The sequence below is a fragment of the Melanerpes formicivorus genome, unplaced genomic scaffold (assembly GCF_026170545.1).
Source record: "Melanerpes formicivorus ecotype bairdi unplaced genomic scaffold, bMelFor1.0.p_v2 SCAF_13, whole genome shotgun sequence".
In the NCBI taxonomy this organism is placed as follows: Eukaryota; Metazoa; Chordata; class Aves; order Piciformes; family Picidae; genus Melanerpes; species Melanerpes formicivorus.
In genome coordinates this window covers 20,970,527-20,996,304 of record NW_027142365.1, presented here as the reverse complement: position 1 = coordinate 20,996,304, position 25,778 = coordinate 20,970,527, and the positions used below count along the sequence as shown (strand labels likewise).

The 25,778-nt window shown below is 53.0% G+C and overlaps 1 protein-coding gene across 3 annotated transcripts in view; it reads left to right on the top strand.

Annotated features, from left to right (window-relative positions):
• Positions 1–314: 314 nt before the first annotated feature.
• Positions 315–25,778, top strand: part of TRDMT1 (tRNA aspartic acid methyltransferase 1) — a 41,154-nt gene continuing 15,690 nt past the window's right edge. For 2 of the 3 annotated variants that reach the window (XM_068146390.1, XM_068146392.1), the window contains exons 1-5: positions 315–390; positions 13,722–13,831; positions 15,079–15,155; positions 16,528–16,599; positions 24,201–24,266. In XM_068146390.1, the coding sequence (XP_068002491.1) occupies positions 327–390; positions 13,722–13,831; positions 15,079–15,155; positions 16,528–16,599; positions 24,201–24,266 (389 nt within the window). In that variant the 5' untranslated portion in view covers positions 315–326. The remainder of the gene's footprint in view (positions 391–13,721; positions 13,832–15,078; positions 15,156–16,527; positions 16,600–24,200; positions 24,267–25,778) is intronic. The other variant, XM_068146391.1, reaches the window with a different exon arrangement.

Here is a 25,778-nt window from a genome sequence, read left to right as displayed (position 1 = left end):
TTGCGAAAGCCAAATATTATAACCAGTTTCTCACAACACCACGTCCCTAAGCACCAGCTCCACACACTGCTTCAGCACCTCCAGGGATGGGGACTCCAGCACTGCCCTGGCCACAACATTCCAAGGCCTCAGAACCCTTCCAGGCAAGAAAGATTTCCTAGCGTCCAGCCTGAGCCTCCCCTGGGGCAGCGTGGGACCATCGCCCCTGCTGCTGCGGCTCGGGCAGGCCAGCGGTGCCAAGAGGGGCGCCGGCGGGGGCTGCGCCGCGGAACCAAAGAGCGGCGGAACGTGCGTGCGCAGCGCGGGGAGGCGGCCGGGCGCAGGCCATGGCGCCGCTGCGGGTGCTGGAGCTGTACAGCGGCATCGGGGGCATGCACCAGGCCCTGAAAGGTACCGGCCGCCCGCCGCGCGCGCCCCCTCCCCTGCCCCCCAGCGGCGCCGCCTGCTCGGCGGGGCCCGGCGCGGCGCGTGCGGCGGAGGGCACCGCCTCTGCAGGCACGCGCAGCTCGGCCCCCGCCCCCCGCCGCCTCGGCCCGGCGCGGCGGGTCGGCTGCCCTGGCCCTCCCGCAGAAGCGCCCAGGGGCAGGGCGGGAGGGTGGCCTTGGGGCTTGGTGCTGTCCCGCAGCCTGCTGCCAGGGGCTGCGTGAGGCCCCTTGGGGCGGGGGTTGGGCGGCGTGGTGCCTGCGTTAGGGACTGTGGCTGGAAACTGAGCAGTGGCTGAAAGCGTTCCTGGGCAGCAGGACGGCACCAGGTGCCCGGGAGCACGCTGGGACGGGAGCCCGAGTGCCTCCTCCTGCCCGGCCGGCCGGCTGCCCCCGGGAAGCACACAGGCTTGGCTCTCCTGGGGTGTGGTTAGGTGCTGGGTGGTGCAGTATCAGCCTGGCCGTGTGGGGTGGCTGACACGTTTTATAAACGTGGAAACTGGGACTTGAATTGGTGTAGAGGTCCTGCTGGACCCTGTGCTCAGGGGACCGTGCAAATGACACTGAATTGGGTGGGAGTTTTGCTCAGCCTGAGGGTAGGGAGGTTCTGCAGAGGACCCGGACAGGCTCAGGAATCTGAGTTGTGTGAGGTTCCAGAAGGCCAAGCGCTGGGTCCTGCCGCAGCAGGGCTCCGTGCTGGGGGCAGAGTGGCTGGAAACTGCCCAGTACAGAACGGCCTGGGGGTGCTGGTTCACAAATGACCGAAGATGAAACCATGTGTGCTCAGCTGCCCAAGAGGGACAGCAGCATCCAGGCCTGCGTCAAGTGACTGTGTCCCTGCACTCAGCACTGCTGAGGCCACACCTCGAGCACAGGGTGCTGCTTTGGGGTCCTCGCTACTGAGGTGCTGGAGCAGGTCTGGAGAAGGGCAATGAAGGTAGTGAAAGGTCTGGAGAACAGGGCTGGCGAGGAGAGGCTAAGGGACCTGGGGGTGTTCAGTCTGGAGAAGAGCAGGCTGAGGGGAGACCTCATTGCTCTCTACAGCTCCCTGAAAAGAAGTTGGAGCCAGGTGGGGAATTGGTCTCTTCTCCCTAGTACCAAGTGATAGGACCAGAGGAAATGGCTTCAGATTACACCGGGGGAGGTTTAGGGTGGGTATTAGGAACAATTTCTTTGTTGCAAGAGTGGTCAGGCATTGGAACAGTCTGCCCAGGGAGGTGGTGGAGGAACAACCTTGGAGGTGTTCAAGAAATGTGTGGCCATGGCACTTGGGGATGTGGTTTAGTGGCCATGGTGGTGTCAGGCTGGCAGTTGGACTTGCTGATCTTAGAGAGTTTTTCTGGTGGAAGCAATTCTGTGATACAATGAGGTTATGCCAATGAAGTAGAATCCACTTAGCATCATTTATTTACTTGCAACATGTTCCTGGATGGCAGTGTGGCTTTTTTCCTGCAACCTGAGTTTTGCTAGAAAGTGTCTATGTTTATAGTATAGATGGCTTCTGCATGTCCAGTGTACCAGAATAGACAAAATACCAGAGTAGGGCCTACAGTGCTATAAGAAGGCCCAACCACAAGTTGTAAGGAGGCACTTTCTCTCTTCCCACAGTAGCTGGTATGATACCAAGAGCAGAACAGAGAGCAGCAGAATGTCTGTGGAATGCAGAGGGTGTCGTGCGCTGTGCCTGGGTAGAGAGCTGCACTGTCAGCACTCAGCTTCTCCAGCAGTCTTCTTTCCCAGCTGAGCAGCAGCTGTCTCCCTGTTGCAATTGCTGTGGTTCCAGAGGAAGCTTCTAGTCCCTGAAACACAGCTTGCATTATGGTCCTCCCCTCGGCTGTCTGTGGTGGGTGTGCAGGCAACACATCCTTACCTAGCTGTGTAACGGCAACCACAGCATCCCAGCTGGGAGGACCTCAGGGGAGCCTTTAGTTCAACCCCTCTTTAGATCTTGGTAAGCATTGTGATAATAGAGGTCTGGTGGTTATGTGGTCATGTGCTGAAACAGCTAACAAACTGTAATGCCCAGTGTGCTGAGAGAGCAGCATTTACACTGCAACAAATACTTCCAAGGATGGGAATGTTGGGAATGCAGCCTCAGAAGGTGACCAGAACACTGCACACTTGTATCCAAAAGACAGACAGACAGACTGATTGAGTGATTCCCAGCAGGTAGCTCCTGTGCATATGAAGGCTTATGATCCTACACCACCTTTATGTATTGTGCACTTTGGAGGGGGAAGGAATTCACCACTCCCTTGGATAATTTCCTGAAAGGAGACTTGCATGAGGACTTCTGTAAGTGACCCTAGCTGGTACTACCTGGTTAGACACCAAGGGAGCCCTGCAGAGCAGGCAGAGACAAGGCTGGTTGTGCTGCACTGGGAATAGCCTTTAAAATCCAAGTGCTTATTTTCCTGGGAAGCACATGGGGGTGGGGGTGTGTTAGTGTTGCTGAGCAGCTCCCCATGAGCCAGCAGTGCTGGGCTGCATCCAGAGCAGTGTGTGGCCTCTTTGCTCTGCTGAGACCCCATCTCCAATCCTGCATCCAGGCCTGGTGTCCCCAGCATAAGGATACAGAGCTGTTGGAGTGAGTCTAGAGGAGGCCACTAAGATGATCCAGGGGCTGGAGCAGCTCTGCTGTGAGCACAGGCTGAGGGAGCTGGGGGTGCTCAGCCTGCAGAGGAGAAGACTCCAGGGGGATTTAAGAGCTGCCTTCCACTACCTGGAGGGTCCTGCAGGAAGGCTGCAGAGGGACTTTTCATGAGGGTGTCCGGAGACAGGACAAGGGGAAATGGTTTGGAGCTGAGGCAGAACAGGGTTAGACGAGCTGGGGAAGTTCTTCAGTAGGGTGGTGAGACTCTGAAATAGGTTGCTTAGAGGGGTTCAAGGCCAGGCTGCATGAGTCATTGGGAAAGCAAGTCTAGTTGAGAGGAGTCCCTGCCCATAGCAGAAGGGTTGGAGTAGATGAGCTCTGAGATCCCTTCCAGCCTGAGCCACTCTGTGATGAGAACTTGGACCAGAGGCATTATGTTGTCCTGAGAAAAGTCCAAAGCATGCACCTCAGAATTCTCATCTTGATTTGGCTGTTGGTATAATTAATGATCAGGCACTCTGAATTACAAATGCAGGCATTGTGTGCTGAGTGCAGTGCTGACTGATAAAATACTGCCCTTGAGGGATTGTCCTGCCTTCAGGAACGCTGGCAGCTCAGGCACATCCATCCTTCCTGCTGTGCTCCTAAGGCTCTTAGACATCTGGATTCAGTTTGCTTACACAGTTTATAAGGGAGCAGTGTAGGATGGTGAAGTGTCAGCTTTTATGTGGAAATCAGACTGGAAAAACTCAGTGTTCCTCTCCAGGCATTTTAATAGCAGGCTTTCTGCAGTGGTTTAGGCCTGCATGCAAAACCACTCCCTTTAGAAATGTCCCATGCAGCTTGCTGGATGTCACTTAGCAAATGCTATATTGTTTGGCATGTTCCATTTTCATCCAGGACAGAATTTCTGGGGATTTTTCCATATAAATGTGAAGCTTGCAGGAAGGCCTCCATTTCATGGTATCATAATATCATAGTACCATAGGATCAGTCAGGGTTGGAAGGGACCACAAGGATCAGCTAGTTCCAACCCCCCTGCTGTGGGCAGGGACACCCCACACTAGATCAGCCTGGCCACAGCCTCATCCAGCCTGGGCTTAAACACCCCCAGGGACAGGGCCTCGACCACCTCCCTGGACAACGCATTCCAGGGCTTCACCACTCTCATGGGGAAGAACCTCCTCCTCACCTCCAGCCTGAATCTCCCCACCTCCAGCTTCATTCCATTCCCCCTAGTCCTATCACTACCTGAGATCCTGAGCAGTCCCTCCCCAGCCTTCTTGCAGGCCCCCTTCAGATCCTGGAAGGCCACAATGAGGTCACCTGGGAGCCTTCTCTTCTGCAGACTGAACAGCCCCAACTCCTTCAGTCTGTCCTCACAGGAGAGGTGCTCCAGCCCTCTGCTCATCCTCCTGGCCCTGCTCTGGACACCTTCCAGCACCTCCACATCCCTCTTGCAATAGGGGCTCCAGAACTGGAGGCAGTACTCCAGGTGGGGTCTCCCCAGAGCTGAGCAGAGGGGGAGAATCACCTCCCTTGCCCTGCTGGCCACACTTCTCCTGATGCAGCCCAGGATCTGATTGGCTTTGTGGGCTGCAAGTGCACACTGAGAGCTCCTGGTGAGCTTCTCCTACCCCAGCACCCCCAAGTCTCTCTCCTCAGGGCTGCTTTCCAGCCAGTCCCTGCCCAGCCTGGATTTGTGCCTGGGATTGCCTCGACCCAGATGCAGGACCCTGCACTTGCTCTTATTGTGCCCACCTCTCCAGCCTGTCCAGGTCCCTCTGGATGGCCTCCCTTCCCTCCAGCTCTCTGCTGCACCACACAGCTTGGTGTCATCAGCAAACCTGCTGAGGGTGCACTCAGTGCCACTGTCCATGGCACCCACACAGATGTTGAACAAGCCTGGTCCCAGGACTGATCCCTGAGGGACTCTGCTTGTCCCTGGCCTCCACTGGGACATGGAGCCATTGACAGCCACTCTTTGGGTGCAGCCATCAAGCCAGTTCCTTATCCATCTAGTGGTCACCCATCACACCCATGTGTCACCAGCCTGGAGACCAGGATGTGGTGTGGGACAGTGTGGAAGGCTTTGCTCAGGTCCAGGTAAACGACATCAGTTGCTCGCCCCTCATCTATTAATTTTGTCACCTGCTCATAGAAGGCAACCAGGTTGGTCAGGCACTGTTCCAAATCACCTCTTCACTATTCTTCTGAGCGAGTAGTGACTCCAGGAGGATCTGCTCCATGATCTTTCCAGGCACAGAGGTGAGACTGACTGGCCTGGAGTTCCCTGGTTCCTCCTTCTTACCCTTTTTGGAGATGGGGGCAATGTTTCCCCTTTTCCAGTCTGTGGGGACTGCCCCAGGCTGCCATGACTTTTGAAATATAATAGAGAGGGGTTTAGCAACCTCATCTGCCAGTTCTCTCAGCACCCCTGGGTGTATCCCGTCGGGTCCCATGGACTTGAACACTTTCAGGTTCTTCAGGTGATCACCAACCTGATCTGCACTTACAATGGGCAGTTCTTCCTCCCCGTCCCTGGCTTTGACTTCCATAACATCAGGAGTGTGGCTAGAGGCCCTTGCAGTGAAGACTGAGGTAAAGAAGTTATTAAGTACCTCAGCCTTTTCCTCATCACTTGTGACCATGTCACCAGTTTCCTTTCTGAGGGGGCCCACACCTTCCCTAGGCTTCTTCTTCCCATTCATATACCTGTAGGAGTTCTTAGTGTTCCCTTTAACCTCCCTGGCTAGATTCAATTCAAACTCTGCTTTGGCTTTCCTAACCAGGACTCTTGCTGCTCGGGCAGCTTCCTTATCTCCCCCCTGTTCTAGCTGTCCTTCACTGCCTGTAGAGTTTCCTTTTAAGTAACATTTCACCAGTGGTTTCATCACAGACACAAGAGGGTGAAGGTGGTGCAGGAACCTTTATTTTCTGGGTGTGGTTTTTAGTGAATCTGTACACTCAAGAATCTTCAGTGTGGAGTTCTTCAATGGCAGCACCCCAGAAAAGCTTCTTCTACAGGGAGGATTCCCCTGGCTGCAGCAGGGGGAGGTTAGGTTGGAGATTAGGAACAATTTCTTTGCTGCAAGCGTGGTCAGAGACTGGCAGAGGCTGCCCAGGGAGGTGGTGGAGTTCCCCATGCCTGGAGGTGCTCAAGAAGCCTGTGGCCATGGCTCGTGAGGACATGTGGTCCAGTGGCCACGGTGGGGTTGTAGACAGGCGGATGATGGTCTCTTCTCCCAGGCAGCCAGTACCAGAACAAGAGGACACAGTCTCAGGCTGCGCCAGGGGAGGTTCAGGTTGGATGTTAGGAAGAAGTTCTATACAGAGAGAGTGATTGCCCATTGGAATGGGCTGCCCAGGGAGGTGGTGGAGTCACCATCACTGGAGGTGTTCAGGAGGAGACTTGATGGGGTGCTTGGTGCCATGGGTTAGCTGTTTGGGTGGGTTGGATTGGTTGATGGGTTGGACACGATGATCTTGAAGGTCTCTTCCAACCTGGTTTGGTTTATTCTAATAAAGGTTTATTCTAATAAAGGGTTGGGTGGATGGTTGGACTGGATGATCTCAGAGGCCTTTTCCAACCCAAACACTTCTATGGTTCTGTGATTCTGCAGCCCTGGCAAGTTGTGTCTCAAGGTTGGTTCCTGCTGGCATGTAGGTGTTTCTCAGGAAAGCTGACACTGCCCTTTCTGCCTACAACTCCTTTTTGGCATTGTTGTTAGGATAGCAACCAGCTGAGCCTCCAGGATGAGGATGTGCATGGTCTGGGCAGCAGAAGGCATTTGGCATGCAGCAGTATGCAACGGGGTTTGAGTCTGCCCTGGCCTGCAGAAAGAAAGAACTGGAGAGGACACAGTCTCAGGCTGCACCAGGGGAGGTTTAGGTTGGATGTTAGGAAGAAGTTCTACACAGAGAGAGTGATTGCCCATTGGGATGTGCTGCCCAGGGAGGTGGTGGAGTCACCATCACTGGAGGTGTTCAGGAGGAGACTTGATGGGGTGCTTGGTGCCATGGGTTAGTTGTTTAGGTGGTGTTGGATCGGTTGATGGGTTGGACACGATGATCTTGAAGGTCTCTTCCAACCTGGTTTATTCTATGTAATTCTATGTAATTTTATAAATCCATGGAAGTTTGTCCTCTCACAGAAGTGTTTCTCAATTCACACCATATAAAAGCTGCAGGTAAGACAGGGAGTTGTTAGTCACACAGTTGCATGGGATTCTGTCAGCAAAGGCTCTTCCTGAGTTCAGATTTCAGTCCAAACCCAAACCCCAGAGCTCTCAGGGATTGTTTAGCTTCAGCTGCAGGTGATTCAGCCTGTGCAGAACCTCCAGGTTTAGATTTGGAAAGCTTTGTGGCAGTGTTTCAACAGCAAAGACATGCCAGAGGAGCTAACTGGAGAGTGGACCCTGGCTGAGGGCAGCAGTCAGGGGCTGTGTGTAGGATGTGCAGGGTTTCTGCAGTGGAAAAAAAAAAAAGGTTAATTTTAGAAAATCTATGGCTGCAAATGAATTCCTCTAGCAACTTTCCATCAGACAAAGAGCTCTTCCTCATTCCCAGCCAAAGCAAACTTACTCATGTGGGCAGTTTTCCCATGCAAGACGGGCTTCAGGGCTCTGCCACGAGCGGTTGCAATGTGTCAGGTCTCGGTGTGCAGAAGAAGGCAGGACAGCTGCTGCAGAGCACCAGGGAGCTGGGGATGGTTTTCCTCTGCATTTGTTCTGTTTCAGTTTTGCAGAGTGAGGATTTGAGTCTCTCCAAGTGAAGAGGGTGGGTAAAGAGCAGCAGAGGGCTGGAGCAGCGCTGCTGTGATGGCAAGTTGAGAGAGCTGGAGCTGTTCAGCCTGCACGGGGCAGGGCTCTGGGGAGAAATTTGAGCAGCCTTCTGCTGTTTGAAGGGGGCTGTGAGAGAGCTGGAGAGAGACTTTTGACAAAGGCCTGGAGTGACAGGAGGAGAGGCAATGGCTTCAAACACAAAGAAGCTGGATTTGGATTGGAGGAGGGAATTCTTCCCCATGAGGGTGGTGAGGCCCTGGAACAGGCTGCCCAGGGAGGTTATGGAGGCTCTAAGGCTGGCTGTGCAAAGTCAGGTTGGATGAAGCCTTGAGCAACTTGGGCTAGCAGGAGGTGTCCATGGCTGGGGGGGCTGGAACTAGATGATCATTAAGGTCCCTCCCAACCCAAGCTGTGCTGTGATTCTCTCCTCTTCATCTCTGTTAATGTTGTTACCTGTGTGAATTGCACAGCATAATAAGTTGGTGTTTGTAATTACACTGAGCATGGCCCAAACTGGCAACTAGCTTTAGGATTGATCACAATGCAAACTAAGAACATTGATGGACTGGGCAAGGTTTTACACATTAACTCATTTTGATTTAATGCTTCTCCAAAATACAGCACTTTGTAGCACGTTGCTGGAGTGGGCCCAGAGAAGCTGGTGAGGAGCAGCTGGGGGGGGTTTAGTCTGGAGAAGAGGAGGCTGAGTGAGACCTCACTACGGCTCTGAAAGGAGGCTGGAGCTGGGTGAGGGTCAGTTTGTGCTCCCTAGTACCAAGTGATAGGACCAGAGGAAATTACTTCAGGTTCCACCCACTGGAGGTTTAGGTTGGACATTAGAAGATACTTCTTGACAGAACAAGCTGGAGCAGGCTGCCAGGGAGGTGGTTGAATCCCCATCCCTGGAGGTGTTTCAAAGAGGCAGAGATGTGGTGCTGAGGGCCATGGGTTAGCACCAGCCTTAGTGGAATTAGAGCATGGTTGGACTGGGTGATCTGAAAGGGCTTTTCCAACCAAAATGCTTCTGTGAGTCTGTGGTGCCAGTTGTGTAAATGTACATCCTTTGTATGGATGGACAGGATCAAATCCTGTGTGGGCAGAGCACTGAAGGAGCTGCTGTGATAGCCTGCAGGAAGCGAGTGCTGAGTCTGCTGACAGCCATGGGCACTTCAGCATAATCATTTCAGCCAGCAGCTGACAGCATCAAATGGAGATCTTTGCTCTCTCTTTAAGAGGAAACAGGAGTGACAAGCAGGTGACTAATCTTCCCTTTCCCACCAGTGTCCACACACCTGCTGGACAGAGAGTCGTGCCGCCTGGGGTTTTGCTGGGAGCTGCTGTGCTCTGCCCTTGTGGCACACTGTTTCATCTGCTCTGCTGCCACTGATGGCTCTGCTGCAGGAGTATAGTTGTGAATGCAAACAGATCTATGTTCATGTTGAGGTCTGCTAGAAGCACATGACAAAGTCATCGATTCTGAAGTGCAGAAGGACAGATAATGTATCAGAACTTTTATTTCCAAGGTTTGACAATGACACCCTTTGCATTTGCTCTTTCAAAATCAGAACTACCTGTCAATTACCTGAAGGGAGGTTGTAGACAGGCAGATGATGGTTTCTTCTCCCAGGCACCCAGTACCAGAACGAGAGGACACAGTCTCAGGCTGCGCCAGGGGAGGTTCAGGTTGGATGTTAGGAAGAAGTTCTACACAGAGAGAGTGATTGCCCATTGGAATGGGCTGCCCAGGGAGGTGGTGGAGTCACCGTCATTGAAGGTGTTCAGAAGGAGACTTGATGGGGTGCTTGGTGCCATGGGTTAGTTGATTGGATGGTGTTGGATTGGTTGATGGGTTGGATGTGATGATCTTGAAGGTCTCTTCCAACCTGGTTTGGTTTATTCTAATAAAGGTTTTTTTATTCTAAAGAAGATCCTGCATGCATCTTGTCTTCCTTTGTTTCAAGAGCTGCACCTTCCAGGCAGCACAGCAGCAGCCTGGTGATGACATAGCTGAAATAGTTCATAAGCAGAATGGAGAATGAGGACCCACAGTTTGATTGCTGCCTCTCTGGGCAATTTCAGTAGCAGCTTAGGTCCTGGTGATTTCAAGACTCATCTGCAAAATCAGGACTCTCCTAGTGGGCTGATTCAGATTTGAGTTCACTGCTTTCCTAATAGAACCGTAGAATCACAGAGGGCTGTGCAGTGGAAGGGACCTCCAAAGCTCATCCAGGCCAACCTCTCTGCACTCAGTAGGGTCATCAAGCTGCCCAGAGCCCTTGTCCCTTGGCAACCTGTTGCAGTGTTCCAGCACTCTCATAGTGCAAAACTTGTTCCTAACATCCAACCTCAGTCTGCTCTGCTCTAGTTTGAAGCCATTGCCCCTCATCCTGTCCCTGCAGGCCCTTGCAAACAGTCCCTCTGCAGCCTTCTTGTAGCCCCCTTCAGGTACTGGAGGCCCCCCTGGGTCCCTTTTCAGCCAAGACAGGACTATCACAACCTAGTCTGCCTAAAATAGGTGGTAGCACCTCCCATCATAGCTTCCCCATTGTGTCTCTGGTGTCCTGTCCAGCTCCAGCAGCTTTTAGAGGAAGAAGTGTCTGCTCAGGACCTGTGGTGCTGAGCACTGTTGCAAAGCAAGTGCTCCAGCACAGGTGCTCACAGGGAAATGTGGATTCTTTTTCCTCGACTCTGCATACATTGAGATGGTTTTCTGTGTAGTTGTAATTCTCTTAGATGACTGTTTTGAAAGTTGGGCCTGTGTGTCTGGGGAGAAATATAGACCCCCAGAGCTGTGTCTGCTACTGTACTGCAGCCCTGCCACGGGTGTGGAGGAGCTGGCTTAGCAGCTGGCTGAGTCAGCAGCTCAGGGCCATTTTCCTTTCCCCCGGTGGCTGTTGTCAGTCAGGGCAGTTAAACGCAGTTTTGATTGTGTGTGGAGTTTTGCTGGATTGTACTTTCAGTCTTATTGTAGGGTCCATTCCTGCAGGCATCAAGTCATGGATGTGATTGCTGTCTCCAGAGGGAATGGCACAGCAGGACACGGCAGCTCCTGAAGTCCCAGGGGCAGAAGTCCCTTAACAAGGTTTGGTTTCTGCAGCGGTTACATTTCCACAAGCTTTTCTTTGTCAGGCTGAAGCTGTGAGGTCTGCCTGCCTGCTGCAGCTCCTTCCTGTGTTTCCAGGGTATTTCCACACAAACAACTTAATCTGCTTTTGGAGGGAGGCTGTTCTCTCTGGGGAGCTCCCAGATGAGCCATGGCTTTTGAATGGAAGGGAGGAGAAGCCTTGCAAAAATGATCAGGGCTTTGGATGGGGAAGAGAGGATGCAGGGAGGAAGAGTTCAGGAAACATTCTGCCCGTTTTCCATGTGGATTAGCATGAAGGTGGCGTTGCAGGGGGCTCAGTAGATTGCTGTGTGTGCTCTTGCAGCGTTTGCAGGCCTCTGCAGTCCCTTGACACACATCCCCAGGGCTCTGGTTCCTTGTGTGTGTGCACAAGCAGAGGTTAGGTTGGTGTTAGTAGGGAGGATGAGTGTCTGAATGGTGAGCTGTGAGGGAAAGCACACTGCTTGTCCTCCCAAGTGTCATTTCAAAACTCCATGTTAATGTAGGTAACAGCAGTCTGAAGGTCTTGCTTGGTTTAGTTTCCTCTGGGGTGCCTGGGGCACACAGCACGGATCAGGCCCAGGTGCCTCGAGGACTGGAGGAATGAATGAGAAGAGCACTTGGAGGTGGTTCTCACGGCTTGGGTGTTACAGCTTTGCTTTGGGAAGGTGAAATGGCTGCTTGTAGCCATGGCTGTCGGCTGGGGCAGCAAGCTGTGAGGGCAGGCTGCCCTTCACTAGGTGTCAGTGTTCACACACCTGTGCCGTGCCCGCAGGTGGAGCCGAGCTCCTCCCCACCCATGCTCCTGCCTCTACTGCTGGCTCCCAACGCCCAGGCAGGAGCTGCAGCTCATGGGTTGCATGTTGAGCCTTGAGGGGTGGCTGGCTGCAAAGCCTTCTGCTCTGCACACCTGTTCTGTTTGCTCTCTGCTGCACCAAGCAGCCCAGGAGAGCCAGGCTGCTCCTTGCTGCAGTCCTTCCAGCTCCTGCCTTTCTCTTTCATCTTCCCTTTGGAACAAGAGAGCCATGAAACCCTGAAGGGTAGCAGATGGGTGATAACTGCACCATTCCAGAGGAGACCCACTGGGGACACCCTCCTTGGTTTTTCACCCTCTCCACGTGTAAATGATTAGCTGGCTAGCAGGAGTTCCTCAGATGTCTCATGAAGTCTTTGGTTAATGTGTAGCTTGAGGCTGCCCAGAGGCATGTGGCTGCTTGCCTTCTCCCTTTTGATTGACCAGCAACTCTCCTCAGTCACCTGTGCTGCAGCTTTCTTCTGAGGACTGTGATGTGAGTGTCCTGGTGCTTGAAACTGGCCTGGTGTGTCAGGAGCTGGGGACACTGTTTTCTGCCTGCAGTCACAGCAGTGACCACAGCCTGTCCTGGATAAAAAGCCTCAGGGAAGGTGAAGTGGTTACTAGTGACAATGAATAGTGTGATGTGGGGAGAAGTGGGTTAGGCACTGTGCTTTTGATGTCTTCAGCTGCTGCAGAACCCAGTGTCTGTCCCCCTGGAAATTGGCCATTGCCTATGAACAGCCTTCTCAGTGTCTGCTTCTCTCAGGGTTTTAGCTGGCAATGGATTTGTTACTCCTCAAACACTTCTCTAGGTGTTCAGAAGTGCTTCCTTTGACACCATGAAAAGAGGAGCTGCCAAATACTGTCCTTCAAAGTCTTTGGTAGTTTGGGGGCCTTGAGCCCCATGGAGGCACCAGTTGGGTTCAAGGCCCAAGGTTTAATTGGGATATAAGCACAAACCATAGAGTGGTTTGGGTTGGAAGAGATCTTAAAGATCTTTCAGTTCCAACCCCTCTGCCTTGGGCAGAGACAACTCCTAACAGACCAGGTTGGTCAAGGTCCCATCTGGCCTGGCCTTGAATGCTGTCAGGATTGGAGCTTCACTTCCCTGTGCAACCTGTTCCAGTGCCTCACCACCCTTATGGAGAAGAATCTCCTCTGAATGTCTGATCTAAATCCACCTTCTGCCAGTTTGAAGCCAATTCCTCATCCATCCTTCTGTAACAAATCCCTCTCCAGCTCTCCTCTAGCCACATTAAAATGCTGGAAGGCTGCTCTAAGGTCTCTCTGTAGCCTTCTGAGCAACCCCAACTCTCTCAAATGTTTTCAGGCAGCTTCTGAAAGCCTTGTTGCAAGAGCAGGCATGCCTCAAACACACTTATTGGTGCCATTTTTATCTCAGTGAGAAGTTGCCCAGGGAAGTGATTGAGGCCCTGTCCCTGGAGATCCTCATGGTCAGGCTCAAGAAGGCTCTGAGCAACCTGATCTAGTGGAGGATGTCCCTGCTGACTGCAGGTGGGCTGGCCTAGATGGCCTTTGGAGGTCCCTTCCCACCCAACCGATTCCATCATGGCCCAGGCAGTCCCTGCAAGCTCTCCGTGGCTGGAGGGGCCCAAGCAGTGCCATGGGGGCTCAGCAGGTTGACTTAAGCACTGCTCCCTCAGCTAAGGAACTTCCTAGTTCCTGAGGCCAGGTGCCTGCAGGTGAGGCCTTTGCAGAGCTGTGGTGTGTTGGGAGCTGGTGTGACTGGCTCTGCAGCTGAGGAAGTGTGCAGCTGCTCCTGTGTTGAGGCAGGTGCTGGGCACCCGTGAGAAACCCAGGCTGTTGGTAAAGGCAGCAGGGCTCAGCTCCCTTTGTATCAGTATCACTAAGGTAGGAAGAGACCTCAGAGATCATTGAGTCCAGCCTGTCACCACAGACCTCATGACTAGAGCAGGGAGGACACTACTGCTTGGAGTGTGGCTGTAGCACAGCTGAAGAGGTGCAGCGAGGAGAAGCTTTCAGGCTCTTGTTTGCATTTCAGAAAGCTGCCCATGGGCTGAGGTTGTTGCTGCTGTTGATGTCAACACCCTTGCCAACCAGGTGTACAAGCACAACTTCCCTGGCACGCCGCTGTGGGCAAAGACAATTGAGGTGAGTACTGACCTGGCGTTTTCACTCCAGTCTGCATGTGTAGTAGTGAGTTGTCTTCTCTCTGCTTACTAGTGGTGTGAGAAACAAAAGGCCTCCAATTCTGTGCTACAAATACAGCAGCTGGACAGTGACTTGTGCTGCAGTTCCCTGTTGAAGCCTTTTCCTGCAAGCCTTGACTGCTGCATCAAGGAAGGTTGCAAGGTCTTCAACACCTCCAGAAGGGAGGCATTCACAAACTCCCTGGGCAACCTATTCCAGAGTCTCACCACCCTCATACTGAAGAACTTCTTCCCCAGCCCAGTGTAACCCTGCTCTGCCACAGGTTCAACCCATTCCCCCTTGTCCTGTCTCCAGACACCCATTTGTAGTGAGCTCCTGAGAGCTATACCCCAGGGTGTGGCCTTGTAAGAATGGTCCTGTATCATTGCAGCTCCTTTGCTGTTCAGATGTTGTCTGTTGAGAATAACCAGTAATTTGGCACTTGGTTGGAATGCTTTAATGCTGAGTTTGGTGTACAAAGACTTCATATCTGACTAATGATACTGCCTTTGGAGGGGAGATGGGGAGGAAGAACTACTCAGTGTTTTGATGAAAGACACACTCTACACCTCCTCTGCAAGCATGAGCAGGCAGAGTCACAGAGAGCATCTGAATTTCCTGAGATCCAGCCTGAACCTCCCCTGGGGCAGCTTGCAACCATTGCCTCTGCTCCTGGCCCTTGACACCAAGGAGCAGAGGCTGTCCCCTCCTCACTGCAACCTCCCTGCAGGGAGCTGCAGAGAGCAAGGAGGTCTCCCTCAGCCTCCTCTTCTCCAGCCTCAACACCCTGAGCTCCCTCAGCCCCTCCTCTAGCCCAGGGGCTCCAGGCCCTTCTCCAGCCTGGCTGCCCTGCTCTGCACAGGCTCCAGCCCCTCAGTGTCCTTCCTGCAGGGAGGGCCCAGAGCTGAACACAGCACTCCAGCTGTGGCCTCCCCAGTGCTGAGCACAGGGGGATGGTCACCTCCAGCTTATGTGTGGATGCTGGCAGGTTTCATTCCTCTGCAGAGGAGTTAGTGCATGTTTGCACTGGCTGGTGTACCGAGGCAGAGAGCCTGCAATCATTAGGTCCAGTGGGAGGTGGTGTTCTGCTAGGTGAGGCTCATGGTGGAAGTCAGAGGGGTAGCTGAGCTGGAAGATGACTTGAGGCTTTCATGAGGTTTGCAACACTCAACATCCTTTCATGTATTGATTTATGTTTCCTTATTCAGGGCATAACACTGCAGGAATTTGAGAGATTGTCTTTTGACATGGTGCTGATGAGTCCTCCCTGTCAGCCATTTACAAGGTAGGTACAGCACATGCTGGGGCAAAGTGCAAACACCCCAGTGGGGACTGATGAAGGAGAGATGTTTCAAGAGTGGCTCTGGTGCTTCATGTGTGCAGCTTTCTCTTCCTAAACACCAATACTGCAGCTCTGTTCATGGTGGTGTTTACTGAAGTGGAAGAAATGCAGCAGTCTGGGTCTCAAGTGTGGGTCATATGCTGTGTGATATGTGGTTAATTCACTTTCATTTTGGTGAGCTGCTTGCAGCACTGATCTGGCACACTGCTCCTCTAGCAGTGGCAGTCACAGGTGGTGCTGTTTAGACCTTTAGGGAAAGGTCTAATCTTTTCCTGGGGCTCTTCCAGAAGGAGAGTTGGAATTTCTCACTTGTGCCTAAGAGCATAACCTGGTTTCCTTTGGACTTCACACATGGCACATGGAGAGCAGGAGTTTGTTCTGAGGAGTAGTTCTAGTTTAGCCAAGACTAGGACAGTGATGGCTTTGAGATGGTTTTGTGAATGATCCAGAGAAATCCCTTGCTGATCAGGAGCTGCACTCACTAAGGTGTCATTTGTCAGAGTGGTTCCCAGTGCATGGCAGGTGACAGCAGTGAGCTTAGGAACTGTGCCTGTGCAAAGCAGCAGCTTCTGGTAATGCAGTGGCTGTGTGTGATAAAGTATCAGTGAGTGCTCAGAGATTAGAGATACACCTCCAAAGTGCTGCTGAGCTATAAAAGCATGTTTGTACAGACCTCTGGGGTATGTGGAAATCAAACCAGTCCATTCTTTGTGATAATAGAGTGAGGAGACACATCTGTGTCTGTGTCAGGAGTTGAGAGACGTGCTAAGCTCTTCTAGCAAGGCTTTGTTCTTCCTCTAGGAGCCAGAGCAAGTGTGAGCTAGGGGAGCACAGGCCTGCAGTCATTATCTCCTGTTACCACTTCTGGAACCTGCAGGAGCTGTCCAGTCTCATGTCACAGAGTTATTCACTCTCTCCTGTAAAGTGGCTTTGATTGCTAGAAACAATTGAGTGCATGCCATGGTGCATAGTGAGGTGTGCCCAGGAACCAGGCTGGGGCTTATTCTTCAGAGCCAGGGGTTTGCTGTACACCACCAGAATGGCAAACACATTGCAGGTGGGGGAATGGATTTTGTTGCTGAGTGCTTTAGGTTAAAACTCAGTGTGAGCTGATGGCTCTAGGGGCAGACTTGCATTCCTTAGAGCATTCCATAGAAGGCTGCCTCTGCCAGCAGCTCCTCATGCCTGTACCCAGTGCTCTTGCAGAATCCCTTGTTGAAGCTCAAAGCAGAAGTGTCAGCAGTGAGTAGGAGAGTGTAAGGCAAATGTCAGTCTGGTGGCAGTGATGTGCAGCTGTTTGTTTGTTCTCTCCCAGGACTGGCCTGCAAGGGGATGTCTCTGACCCACGCACAAAGAGCTTTCTCCATTTCCTGCGTCTTCTCCCAAGGTACAGATGGACCTGGCAGTTAGGGACATGGTTTAGTGCTGACCCTGCAGTGCTGGGGTGAAGGCTGGACTGGAAGATCTTGAAGAACTCTTCCAACCAGATGTGTTCTGTAATTCTGTAGCAGCCTTCCAGTAGCTGAAGGGGCTACAGAAAAGCATAAGGGCTTGTGGTGCTAGAATGGGGAGCAATTGCTTTGAGCTGGAGGAGGGAGGCAGAGACTGAAGATTAGGAAGACATTCTTTCCAGTGAGGCTGGGGAGACTCTGGAGCAGGTTGCCCAGGGAGGCTGTGGATGCCTCCTGCCTGGAGGTGTTGAATGCCAGGCTGGATGAGGCCTGGAGCAAGCTGTGCTGGTGGGAGGGGTCCCTGCCCATGGCAGGGGCTTGGAACTGGGTGGTCTTGAAGGTCCCTTCCAACTCAAAGCATTCTGTGATTCTGCTGCAGTTGTTATGCCTGTTGGAATGAAGCAGGGGACAAGACATGTGTTAGAGGGGAGCTGCTGTGTTGTATTACTTGTTTGTTTCACTTGATCCTGTACATGTGACTTACAAATACTTGTACTTTACTAATGCCTTTGTCATCTTCTAGTTGCTCTCTCTGCTTTTCTTGCTTGGTTTCCTTTTTCTTGTGTGCCAGTTTCCACTGTCAGACACGGCAAAAGATGAGTTCTTCACTTCAGTGCAGCATCAGGCTTGCACTGACACCCTGCAGGAGCAGGAGACACCACCATGGGACCATGGACATTTTGAAATGGCAGCTTAATAAGAAAGCTTTGCTCAGCAGTTAGTCACCCTTGGAACAGGTAACCTGGGGAATTTTGGTTAGGTGTGGTGGTCATTGCAGTGCAGGATGCACCTTCTGCCCCCCTCCAGCCTTTCTTCATGTGTCTGGTTTGAGGGTTTGGTTGTGGTCCAGCCTCCTCTTTGGTGTGGTGATTCTAAAGCATTCCACTAGCACTGCAGTGCCTGCAGAGCCCTGGGTGTGCAGTGAGCTGCCATTGCTGCCTGCTCAGCCCCAGTTCTTTATTCTTTATATTGTTAGCTCTCACTCTTTATAGCATTTGTGCCTTAAGTTTTGAAACAGTAAACCCAAACATAGCAAGGAGAGGTTGACCTAAACTGTCCTTACTGACAGCATTAAAAATCAGCTCCAGGGGATGTCTGCAGTCCTTGCTGGGGAGAGGTGCACAGCACTGACAGAACACTTCTGGACAAGCAGAGCAAGCAGCTGCTCAGGGAGGTGGTGCAGCAGAAATCTCTGCTTCTGGAGTGAGAAGTCCCTTGGGCAGCAGCTGGCATGAGTCTGAGAACTTGCATCAGTTACTGTCCTCTGGACACCATTCCTGGCAGTCCTGCTGCTGCTGGGCACTGGTCAGCTGTTCTCTCTGTGTTCCTCCCTTGGTTAATCTTGCTGTTGGAACTGGAGAGGGATGAAGGAAGGTTTGTCTGTCTCTTCCCTTCTACAGACAGGGGAACTTGTGCCAGCAGCAGCCTTTCTTTCAAACTGCAGTTAGTACTGGGAGAAGAGAGTCTTCATTCTGCTTCTAAAAGCAGCCTTTTGGCAACCAGCATCACTACATGGGACTGCCTCTTTGTCCTTGCCAGCAGCAGACAGGGCACACAGACAGGCTGACTCCTGGCTGGGGTCAGCTAGGAAGTCCCTGGCAGAGAACACACACCAGAACACCCTACAGATTCTGTAACCTGGTGAGTTAGACCATTAATAGGCCAAAAGAGAGCTGATCATCACTGCCCTGCTCCTGCCAGACACAAACATGGGTTGCTGCTGTGGGCTTGCAAGGGACCAGCAGTGTGACTGAGGCCTCCAGAGAGAGCTGGCAGAGTGGTGAATCAGCAGCAGCAGATGGTGTGTATCTTAATGACTGGTCAGATTGCTAGGGCCTGCCCTATCCTGAGGAGAAGCCTGACTTCAGGATTCCTCTCTGTTAGACTTGGACACAGTCAGGGGGTTGGCTGCTTTGGGGGCACTTGTGCCCCAACACAGAAATGCTGCTTCCTGCTCGCTGTGGGCTTTAGTTGGATAAAGGGCAGAAGGTTTTCCTACTCAAACCCAAAGCTCTGGGTGCTGTGGGCTATGTGTTTTTCATCATGACGATGCAGAGGAGCTGGGCTTGGCTGGGGCACTTTATCTCAGCACCCCATGAGCCCCTGCTGGTGGCCCTTATCTTCCTTGGGTTCAAAATGGTGGCTTCTGCAGAGTCCCTCAGTTCTAGTGGATTTGTGTTTTACTGAGATAGTGTTTGTGTAGCTGTTGGCTGTCACATGCTTGCCAGACTGAGTGTGGAGTATTTCAGGCCAAAAGAGGGAAATTCTTAATATAGGAATTGTCACTTTGCACTCTGAGTTGGTGCAGCATGTGTTCAGTTTATGGAGTGCACAGAATCATTTCTCACCCCTGGCTGTTCAGGCTTGATGTTCAGCCTTTTGTAATGGAAGATCACTGAAATGAGGCTCAAAGATAGCCTGAAAAGACAAATATTAGAGATATGGATAGGGCAGTTTCAAGAGGCCTGGCAGCCCTACATCAGAGGCCTGGCAGCCCTGCCCTGTGAGGAAGGGCTGAGGGCTGGGTTTGTTCAGGCTGAGGGGAGACCTTATTGCCATGGATACAGGACATAAGGGGTAGCTGCCAGGAGCGTGGAGACTCCCCTGGTACAAGGAGTCCAGTGGAGAAGACAAGGGCTGGTGGGGACAGGGTACTGCTGGGGAGATTCCCATGGGACTGCAGGAGGGAATGTTTCCCATGAGAGCAGTCAGAGGCTGGAGTCATCTCCCCAGGGCAGCAGAAGCGTCGGAGCAGATGAGGCTTGGGGTCCCTCCCAGCCTGGCATTCTATGATTCCACAAGATCTGGGCAATCCTTGGAGCACCCATCCAGCAAAGTCTGACCCACCTGGTCCTGACACTGCCTGTGGAGCCCAAGCCATGCCCCAGGGACATGCAGTGCCAGGGCATCACAGTGCTGCAGTGACAGAGGTGTTGGGGAGGTTGATGTCTGCCCGGTGGTTGCCTGTCCTGTGGGCTGCTGTCCCGAGTGAGCCCTCGTGCTGCAGGCTGTGCTCTGCCTTCAGGGCTGTAAAAACAACTTTCATGGTAGGTGAAGGTGATGTCCAGTGGGTAAACACACCAACAGAGAGAGTCTGCTTTCCCCTGCAGGGAACTGGCTGCTGCTCCTCTCACTTGAGCTGTTAGGGGTTATTTCCCCTCTGTTTTCAGTATTTCAGAGTTGGCTGTAGCACCTTGTACATTCCCCAGCTTCTTGAGAAGTGCTTCAGGTAGTGCATTCACAGATTCACAGAATGGCTTGGGTTGGAAGGGCCCTTAAAGATCATCCAGTTCCAACCCCTTGCCAAGGGCAGGAATGCCTCCCTCCAGCCCAGGTTGCTCAAGGCCTCATCCAGCCTGGCCTTGGACACCTCCAGGGAGGGGCAGCCACAGCCTCCCTGGGCAGCCTGTGCCAGAGTCTCACAGAATCATAGAATCAATAAGGTTGGAAAAGACCTCAGAGATCATCAAGTCCAACCTATTACCTAATACCTAACACCTCCTGACAACTAAACCATGGCTCCAAGTGCCACATCCAACCCTTGGTGACTCCACCACCTCCCTGGGCAGCACATTCCAATGGCTAACAACTCCCTCTGTGAAGAACTTTCTCCTCACCTCCAGCCTAAACTTCCCCTGGCACAGCTTGAGACTGTGTCCTCTTGTTCTGGTGCTGGGTGCCTGGGAGAAGAGCCCAACCCCCACCTGGCTACAACCTCCCTTCAGGTAGCTGTAGAGAGCAATGAGTTGCATTTGGTTCTGTTCTGCTTCTGGAGCAGGCTGTCTGCAGTGTGGAGTGATGCCCTCCATGCTCCAATGTTTCTTAATTGTTATGTTAATCTATAACTCTTGTCATTCCAGAACACAGAATTAACCAGGCTGGAACAGACCTTTGAGACCATCCAGTCCAACCTATCACCCAGCACCATCTGGAGAACAGAATAGAATTGAATAGAACAATCAACTAAACCATGGCACTGAGTGCCAGAGGGGATGTGGTGCAGTGCTCTGCACTGGATGAGGTGCTCTGATGTACATGGGATGAGGAGCACTGCTGTGCATGAAATGTGGTGCACTGATATGCAGTGGCTGTGGTCCCATGCTGTGCACTGGATGTGGTGCACTGCTGAACATTGGAGGTGGTGCTCTCCTGAGCATGGGATGTGGTGCTCTGTTCTGCACTGGATGTGCTGCACTGCTATGGATAGAATAGAATAGACCAGCTTGGAAAAGACCTTTGAGGTCATCCAGTCCAACCTATCACCCAACACCATCTGATCAACTAACCCATGGCACCAAGTGCCTCATCCAGGCTCTTCCTAAACACCTTCAGGGATGGGGACTTCACCACCTCCCTGGACAGCACATTCCAATGGCCAATCAGGAGGCTCCCCTGAGCCTCCTCCAGGCTAAGCAACCCCAGCTCCCTCAGCCTCTCCTCACAGGGCTGTGCTCAAGGCCTCTCCCCAGCCTCTTTGCCCTTCTCTGGACACCTTCAAGTCTCTCAATGTCCTTCTTAAACTGAGGAGCCCAGAATTGGACACAGGACTCAAGGTGTGGCCTAAGCAGTGCTGAGCACAGGGCACAATGACCTCCCTGCTCCTGCTGGCCACACTGTTCCTGATGCAGGCCAGGATGCTCTTGGCACTTCTGGCCACCTGGGCACACTGCAGGCTCATGTTCAGCTGCTGTCAACCACTACCCCCAGGTCCCTCTTTGCTTGGCTGCTCTCAGCTACTCTCTCCCCAGCCTGTAGCACTGCCTGGGGTTGTTGTGGCCAATGTGCAGCCCCTGGCACTTGGATGTGTTCAATCTCCTGCCCTTGGACTCTGCTCATCTGTCCAGCCTGGCAAGGTCCCTCTGCAGAGCTCTCCTACCCTCTAACAGATCAACTCCTGCCCCCAGCTTGCTGTCATCTGCAAATTTACTGCTGATGGACTCAATGTCCTCATCCAGATCATCAATGAAGATGTTAAAGAGCACAGGGCCCAGCACTGATCCCTGGGGCACACCACTGGTGCCTGGCTGCCAGCTGGCTGTGGCACCATTCACCACCACTCTCTGGGCTCAGCCTCCAGCCAGTTCCTAACCCAGCTCAGAGTGCTGCTGTCCAAGCCAGGGGCTGACAGCTTGGCCAGCAGTTTGCTGTGGGGGATGGTGTCAAAGGCCTTGCTGAGGTCCAGGCAGACCACATCCACAGCCTGCCCCACATCCACCAGGCAGTCACCTGGGCATGGAAGGAGCTCAGGTTGGTCAGGCAGGACCTGCCCTTCCTAACTCCATGCTGGCTGGGCCTGAGCCCTTGGCCATCCTGTGAGGGCTGTGTGACTGCACTCAGGATGACTGTTCCATGATCTTGCCTGGCACTGAGGTCAGGCTGACAGGCCTATAGCTCCCTGGCTCCTCCAGCCTGCCCTGCTTGTGGATGGGCACCACGCTGGCAGCTTCCAGTCCTCTGGGACCTCTCCAGTGAGCCAGGGCTGGAGGAAAATGATGGAGAGTGCCTTGGCCAGCTCATCTGCCAGCTCTCTCAGCACCCTAGGGTGGATCCCATCCGGTCCCATGGACTTGTGAGTGTCCAAGTGGCTCAGCAGGTTCCAGACTAATTCCTCATGGATTTCTGGGGCACTCCACTGCTCCCTGACCCCATCACCCAGCTCAGGAGCCACTCCTCCTGAACTCCTCCTGCCCTGCTGTTGAACATTGAGGCAAAGGTGTTCAGGACCTCAGCCTTTGCCTCACCTTTAGCTGCAGTGTTCCCCTCCAGGACCAATGAGGAGTGCAGGTTCTTCCTGCCCTATTTTAGCATTAATAGATTTATGAAAGTGCTTTTGATTGTCCTTCACAGCAGAGTTCAGCTTCAGCTCCAGCTGGGCTTTGCCTCTCTAATGCTCCTCCTCCATGCCCTAACACCATCCTTAAACACACCTCGAGTTGCCTCCCCCCTTTCCAAAGGTGATGTTGCCTCTTTTTCTCCCCTTATTCCTTCAGGTCCTGCTTGCTCATCCAGGCCCAGAGCCTTCCCCTCAGCTCACCTCTCTACCCCTGGGCACAGCCAGTTCCTGTGCCTTCCAGAGCTGCTCTTTGAAGTAGGTCCAACTGTCCTGGACCCTTTGGTTCTTGAGGGCTGCTGCCCAGGGTAGTCTCCAGGTTAGTTGCTTAAACAAGCTGCAGTCTGCCCTCCAGATGTCCAAGGTCAGGGTTTTGTTGTTGCTCCTCCTTATCTCCCTGGATATTGAGAACTCCACTATCTCATGGTGGCTGCACCCTAGACAGCCTCCTGCCATCACCTCTCCCATCAGCCCTTCTCACCCACAAAGAATTTCTTCCTTATCTCCAGTCTGAGTCTGCCCTCTTCCACCTTAAAGCCATTCTTCAGTTCTTCCTGTGAGTCTTTAACTGATGGTAGTTTAAAGCATGCTAAAACCAACTCTGCTGTGATTTGTGCTGCTGGCAGCCTGGAGGCACTGCCCTGCATAAGCACCAAGCTCTGTTGTCCTGCTCCTGTGTGCTCTTCTGAGCTCCCAGTGTGTGGCACGCCCCTGTCTGCCCTGGCCTCCCCAGAGAGATGCTCAGTGGCAGGGAATGTTCCCAGAACCTTGCATCTGACTCAGCTGTGCTTCTGCACTGGTGGAACCTTGGCTGGCACAGCTTGGGCATGTTCTGCCCTCCAGTCATTTCATATGCTGCTTTTGGCATCAGCCTGCTTTCAGACCTCTGCAGTGATCTTGCTAAGCCTTGGGTGCCTCCTGCTCCTCTCCCCCCCTAAAAATGAAACAGTTAAGTACTGAAAGCTGAGAATAGTCACAGGTTGCATCGAGTTGGAAGGGACCTCAGAGGTCATCTTGTCCAATCCCCCTGCAGGCAGCAGGGACACCTCCAACTACAGCAGGCTGCCCAGGAACACATCCAGTCTGATCTTAAATGTCCTTAGGGATGGAGCCTCAGCCACCTCCCTGGGCAGCCTGTGCCAGTCTCTCACCACCCTCCCTGTGCAGAGCTTCCCCCTGGTGTCCAACCTAACTCTGCCCTGCTCCAGTTTCAAACCATTGCCCCTCAGCCTATCCCCACAGTCCCTTCTGAACAGTCCCTCCCCAGCCTGCCTGCAGGTCCCCTGCAGATATTGAAATGCAGCTCTGAGGTCTCCCTGGAGCCTTCTCTTCTCTCTCCAGGCTGAACAGCCCCAACTCTCCCAGCCTGTCCCTGTAGCAGAGGTTCTCCAGCCCCCTGATCATCTTGGTGGCCTCCTCTGGACCCTCTCTATCAGGTCCATGTCCTTCTTGTGTTGGGCATCCAGAGTTGGACCCAGCACTGCAGGTGAGGTCTCCCCAGAGCAGAGCAGGTTCCCCTCTCTCCATCTCTGGCCACACTGCTGCAGTGTCTCAACACCCTCACTGGAAAGAACTTCTTCCTCATCTCCAGTCTCAATCTGCTCCTCCAGCTCCAGTCCCTTGCCCCTGGTGCTGTTCTTGCAGCTGACCTCTGCTGTAGTTACCTCTTGTGACTGGTTTGTTGGGTTTGTTTTCTTTCCTTTGTAGGCTCCAGAAGCTTCCAACATACCTGCTTCTAGAAAACGTTAAAGGATTTGAATCCTCTGCTGCAAGGTAAAGTCTGATTTCTGCAGGGTGAATAAAGGACATCCTCTGCAGAAGGGGAGGGCAGGAGTTCTATTTCCTAGGCCTGAAGTTAGGGACAGGGTAAGAATGCTGTTTAAGGTTGGGAATCTCAGGCTGTGGAAGGAACTTGCTAAGCAGCTGTTTGTTTTCCTGAGCAGATAAAATGTGCTCTAACAGGTTGACTCCTCTGATTCCCTTTGATGGTCCTGGGGCCTTACAAAGGGCTCAGCACTTGAGAGCTCTTGGAGTTCCCTCCATGACAGGAGCTCTTGGGATCTTGTGCTAAGATCACAGAGCAGCAGAGGGGCTTTCTTCACTACCTCTGTTGATAGTAGATCATCACTGCTTCAAATGCTTTGGAGACACCCTGTGGAGACTGTGCATGATCTTTGTCTGGGGTGTGGAGGAGGGTGGCTGTCCATGGGGGTACCTAGGAGCAGCAGAGACATTCCTCTGGTGTGGCAAAGCAGGGGATAGGGGCTTGTGGTCTTCCTTCTCCTTGCTTGCTGGAATAGAGCAGGACAGAAACACAGAATGGTTTGGGTTGGGAGGGACCTTAAAGGTCATCCAGTTCCAGCCCCCTGCTGTGGCCAGGGACACCTCCCACCAGACCAGGTGGCTCAAAGCCCCAGACAGCCTGACTTTCACACCTCCAGGCTTGAAGCTTCCACAGCTTCTTCAGGCAACCTGTTCCAGTGCCTCACCACACTCATGGGGACAAATTTCTTCCTGTGTCTTATCTAAATCCAGCTTCTTCCAGTTGGAAGCCATTGCCTCTGGTTCTGTCACCACAAGTCTTGTCAAAAGTCCCTCCCCAGCTCTCCTGTACCCCACTTCAGGTACTGGAAGGCTGCTCTCCTCAGAGCCTTCTCTTCTCCAGGCTGGACAGCCCCAGCTCTCTCAGCCTGTCCCCACAGGGGAGGTTCTCCACCCCTCTGGTGATCTTTGTGGCCTCCTCTGGACCTGTTCTAACAGTTCCCTTTCTTGTGTTGGGGGCTCCAGAGCTGGACACAGGACTCCAGGACCGTTCCACAGCATCTCAAAGCACCAGGAGAGCCAGCACCTCCAGTCTTGTGCTTCCTGCACATGGCACCAGGAGATGTGCCCAGCAGTGTCTCTGGTTGAGTGCAATGTGCTGCTGTAGACCCTGCCACTCCCTGGGCTGTGCCTTGCTGCCAGGGCTTGGGAGGAGCTGTGGTTCAGCACACTCCCCAGCCAGGATGCTTGCTTGGACCACAGTGTCACCTGTAGTGCCAGGGCACAGCTCCTGCTTTGGGTGTAGTTCCAACTGCCTGGAGCAGAAAAGCCAAGGCTGTTCAAGACAGTTTCTAAGCCAGTGATCTTGCAGTGGTGTGGGGTGCAGCCCTTCCTCTCTGCTGCTGCCAGAGCCACCAACTGGCACCAGCCCTTGTGCCAGCCTTTTGGGAGGCTTAGCTGATGCCATGGCTGTGAACAGAGGGAGGTAGGCAGCTGTTTGTAGTGGTTTAAGCTCTGGTTTTA